This window comes from Nicotiana tomentosiformis, chromosome 5 (genome assembly GCF_000390325.3).
Source record: "Nicotiana tomentosiformis chromosome 5, ASM39032v3, whole genome shotgun sequence".
In the NCBI taxonomy this organism is placed as follows: Eukaryota; Viridiplantae; Streptophyta; class Magnoliopsida; order Solanales; family Solanaceae; genus Nicotiana; species Nicotiana tomentosiformis.
Window position 1 is genome coordinate 32,444,761 of NC_090816.1, and position 4,821 is coordinate 32,449,581.

General features: G+C 38.0%; 1 protein-coding gene across 1 annotated transcript; it reads right to left on the reverse strand.

Moving 5' to 3' along the window:
* Window positions 1–1,315: 1,315 nt before the first annotated feature.
* Window positions 1,316–1,806, reverse strand: LOC138892126 (uncharacterized). Its single transcript, XM_070175822.1, has 2 exons — window positions 1,548–1,806; window positions 1,316–1,464 (listed from the first exon to the last, which is right to left on the reverse strand). Exons 1-2 carry the CDS (start codon window positions 1,804–1,806, stop codon window positions 1,316–1,318), a joined length of 408 nt encoding a protein of 135 aa, XP_070031923.1.
* Between the last annotated feature and the right edge of the window lie 3,015 nt (window positions 1,807–4,821).

A 4,821-nucleotide genomic window follows, 5' to 3' on the forward strand; every position in this document is an offset into this window, starting at 1 on the left:
CCTTAAAAACATTCGTCCTCGAATGTTAAACTCCCAGAAATCTATAAAAATTTTGGCAGAGTCTCCTATGTAACAGTACTACTACCAACTTTTCACATAGAAAACCGAAAAATACAAAGCCACACAGGGCCACAATCATCAATAACACCAATGGCCTCACACGACCAATAATAGTAACTAACATAAGAATCAAGTACCATATACGTACCTTAAGGCTGTGATGTCTCAGTCTGATCCTCCTCCGGAAGTTGAAACAGGTGAGGATACCTAGTCCTTATTTCTTCTTCAGCTACCCGAGTCATCTCATTCATATTATTGTTAATCCAAAGTACTTTAATCGAAGCTACATTCTTAGTTCTTAATCTCCGAACTTATCTATCTAGTATAGCAATGAGAGCTTCCTCATATGATAGCTGCTCTGTAACCCGAACATCGTCAACTGGAATGACTTTAAAGGGATCTCCAATACACATACGTAGCATAGACACATGAAATACTGGATGTACAAACTCCAATTTGGAAGGCAAGTCTAATTCATATGCTACTTGGCTTACTTTGCATATAATCTTATAAGGTCCAATGTACCGAGGGCTAAGCTTTCCTTTCTTACCGAAGCTCATAAGGCCTTTCATCGGTGATACCTTTAGGAATACCCAATCATCTACCTGAAACTCCAAGTCTCGTTGTCGATTATCTGCATAGGACTTCTGACGACTTTGTGCTGCTAATAGCCTTTCCCTTATAAGATTAATCTTCTCAACTGCCTGTTGTACCAACTCTGGTCCTACTAACTTAGTTTCCCCAATCTCGAACCATCCTATAGGAGACCTACACTTTCTTCCATAAAGAGATTCGTATGGAGCTATCTGAATGCTGGGATGATAACTATTATTATATGCAAACTCAATAAGTGGAAGATGATCATCCCAGCTACCCCTAAAGTCCATCACACAAGCTCGTAGCATATCCTCCAGTGTCTGAATAGTACGTTCAACCTGACCATCTGTCTGGGATGAAATGTTGTACTAAGACTTACATGAGTCCCCAATCTTTTTTGGAAGGACCTCCAGAAATTAGGTGTAAAATGAGCACCTCTATCTGAGATAATAGATATAGGGACACCATGAAGTCGTACTATCTCCCTAATGTAAAGCCTTGCATAATCCTCTGCTGAGTAAGTAGTCCTGACAGACAGAAAATAGGTTGCTTTTGTAAGTCTATCGACTATAACCCATTAAGCATAGAACTTACGTTGGGTACGAGGTAAGCCTATGATGAAATCCATATTAATCACTTCCCATTTCCAAGTCAAAATCTATATAGCATGTAACAATCCACAGGGTTTCTGATGCTCAATCTTAACATGCTGACAATTAGGGCACTGAGAAACAAACTCTACTATATCCTTCTTCATTTCATCCCACCAGTATATTCCCCTAATATCATGATACATCTTTGTCTCTCCTAGATAAATAGAATAACATGAATAGTGAGATTCTCCCATAACCTGTTGGCGCAACCCTGCCACATAAGAACACATAATCGACCTCGATATCTGAGGACTCCATCTCCTGTAATCTCAAATGGTGTATTCTCCTTTTGAGGGGATGTATCTCTGTAATAAGCTAGCACAAGATCCTCATGTTGGCGTTCGTTCACTTCAGTTACTAAAGAGGATGTTGTCATGTCCTGAATAGTAACACCGATATCACCTGAGTCCAGTAATCGAACTCCAAGACTAGCTAGCTGATGAATCTCATGGGCTATCCCACACTTCTCTGGCTTTAAATATGATAGGCTATCCATAGATATACGGCTGAGGGCGTCGGCTACTACATTCGCCTTCCCCGAATGGTATAAAATATCAACACCATAGTATTTCAGTGGCTCCAACGATCTCCTTGGCGTAAATTCAATTCCTTTTTATTGAATATATATTGAAGGCTCTTATGATCCGTATAGATATCAACATGAATTCCATACAAATAGCTCCTCCACATCTTTAGTGCATGAATCACCGTGACTAACTCTAAATCGTGGGTCGGATAATTCTTCTCGTGTTTTTTTAGTTGTCTTTAAACATAACCAATTACTTTTCATGGCCGTTCTGCCACTTATTGCATGAATACATGGCTTATCTCATTGCCCACAAATACTGGAATTTCCTGTAACTCATATGATCTCAAATATCATCTTTTGATTTTTTTTTCCGTTCATTAGTCACGATAGGTGCCACTTTCTTATGGAGTGCATACAATGTTGTTGCGAGACTGTTGTTACAAGACTATTTCTTCCTTATGTCACTATGCTTAAGTTGAAGCCTTCTTCCTTATTCCCTCAGCTAGTCTTTGTTTGTAGTACTTAAGAGAGACCCTTTGACTCCTGTAAAGCTGCGAGCTTATTACATCGTATACCCGAAAGAATTTTTGATGTTCTTACTCACCTATAATTATCCTTAATTACTTATCTCTGCGCCTTTGTGCTTGGAAGGTTGATTCTGAGCTGAAATTTTTGACTTTTTTTTAGTGGCACCGTTTTTTTTTTCATAACACTTATATGGTACCTTTAACAACCCCAACTCCTATATGAATATTTTTCAAGGATTACGATGTCATCATATTTGCGAGACTGAATTCCCTATGTTGGGTTTTACTATGTTTATCTTGCACAACCTGTTGATTTGTCTGTATCCTCTTGTTTAGCCATGGCTAGGCTCTTCCTGAATCAACTACTAACTACACGTTAGTCCATTTTCATATCTATATTATGTGTAATCTCTCTTGGGTTATATCCTTTGTCTTAACTTACCCCGCACACTGGCTCCTTATGTATCCAGTGTTCATTTGCACTTATTTATCAATAACATCTAGTGATGGAACCCTTACTGCCTCTCCCCGTCGTCATACTTACATAATGTTCTGGAGTCGTATCATATCCGTAGGATCTGAATAAATGCAATCTCATTCCTTTCGCCTTTCTACCACCTTCTTCCTTTACTATTCCATAGTTACCTTAACCACACAACTCCGACTTAATACCATATCACACCATCTTCCCCCCTTTAGGGGAGTACTAACATTTATTGCTATGAAGATTTACCTATAAATGTTTCACCTCTTCATATTTGGCGTCTTTTCACATCTTCACAGACTCTTACTTTCCTTGCGGTAACAATTCTGAACCATAGATAATTTAATTTCTTACATATAAAGGTGACACCTAGTGTAACTGGCACACTTAGTCCCATAAGCTTAACTCTGCTCACATCACTTGTTTTAGGGAAATGTCTTCCTGAATGACCATTAAAAGTTATTCTTCTGTTGTCCATTTAATTATCGCCCAGAATGCGATCTCTGAAATTCTCACGATGTCAACTATTATCAAATCTTTCGGTCCCGAATTCATGTTCAGTTTATGTTATTCACTAGCCCATACTAATTTCTATTACTCCGGGGGTCTAACTTTTCCTTCTGGTAATGACGTATGAGTTACCAACTCATTTCTCGAAATGGGGACATGACTTTATGGCTTATACTCTTTTATTGTCTCAAGGCCTGTAACTTCTTGTCTTTTTCTTCACTTGACTATAGAATTTGTAGTCATGTCATATTTTGATGTACCGTTATCATCTATTTATCACATCTTACTCATAATGCTTCATTTACTTTCTTCTTATTCTCCTGCTAATATTTCTGTCTATCACCTTATTATGAAAACTTCTTTAAAACATTATTTCACTTTTAGCCCCCCTTGATTCAACTCACTGGCTCTTCGGGTCACTTAACACTCTCTTTTTACTAGGGACGAGAGCCATACAAAGGTAAATATTTATCCCTTATAGGATTCCAATGCCAATCTTCTGAACTTTCTGAACATTCTAATATTCATATCTGATTGTACTATTCTAGAGTGCACCATCTGGGTGTCTCACAAGGAGAACTATTATCACGTTTTCAATATCCCTAAAAAATATGAGCTAATGATAACAATCCACCCACAATTTTGGTTTACTCTAACCCCAACTGGATGCTGATATCCCATCCTTCTCTTAAATTATATATGTTAGCTCCCATAGGGCATAACTAAAATGGGTGTTGTCAAGTGAATATATCTTTATTATTGTTGAAAGTAACTCAGAATGCTTATATTTCTCTGCCCGAATTATAAATACAAATAATCTTCACTAACTGGTACCTCATATCCTTCTTCACCTAAATTTTTTTACTTGTTGAAATTTTATCTACCTTCTGATTCTCTCGTTACTTTTTACCATAGGGGTAAATAGATATTCATGCCTTAGGGCTCCTTATCAAGAGGCTCGCACGTCGTAGTAAACACATATCTACTGAAGGCCTTATATTTACTCATCATAAGCATGGCAAAAAATCAAGTTCCTCTGACTCAACTCTTCCACAACCACATTCAATCTATTACCAACTGTCTTTTTGGATGTAGATGTCATTGTATAACAAATAAAATAGAATTTAGGAATTTGAATTTCTTACAACTGATCTATACCACACGATCTAGAGTAAGAAGAAAGAGTGATAGTCCTAAATTCCCTGTAGCCTCCTGCTTATAAGTGTGGTGCACAACACACCTATAAACAAGACTCTACTAGACACGACTTGTAGACTCCCTAGGACAGAACTGCTCTGATACCACTTCTGTCACGACCCAAACCAATGGGAGGCGACGGGCACCCGGTACCTTACTCAACCGAGTACCAACGTAACGTATCTTTGGTATCATACTATCATAGGTCAATGAGACAGAGAGGCTATCGTGAGATAAGTAGAATAAAACATGAGAAAATACTCA

Bases quoted from the DNA above. Each gene is read 5' to 3' on its own strand.
- LOC138892126 (XM_070175822.1), bottom strand. From the start codon at position 1,806: ATGGATAGCCTATCATATTTAAAGCCAGAGAAGTGTGGGATAGCCCAT. The intron at 1,465-1,547 runs GTCGATTATGTG...CTATTTATCTAG, and splicing joins TGGAGTCCTCAGATATCGAG to GAGAGACAAAGATGTATCAT.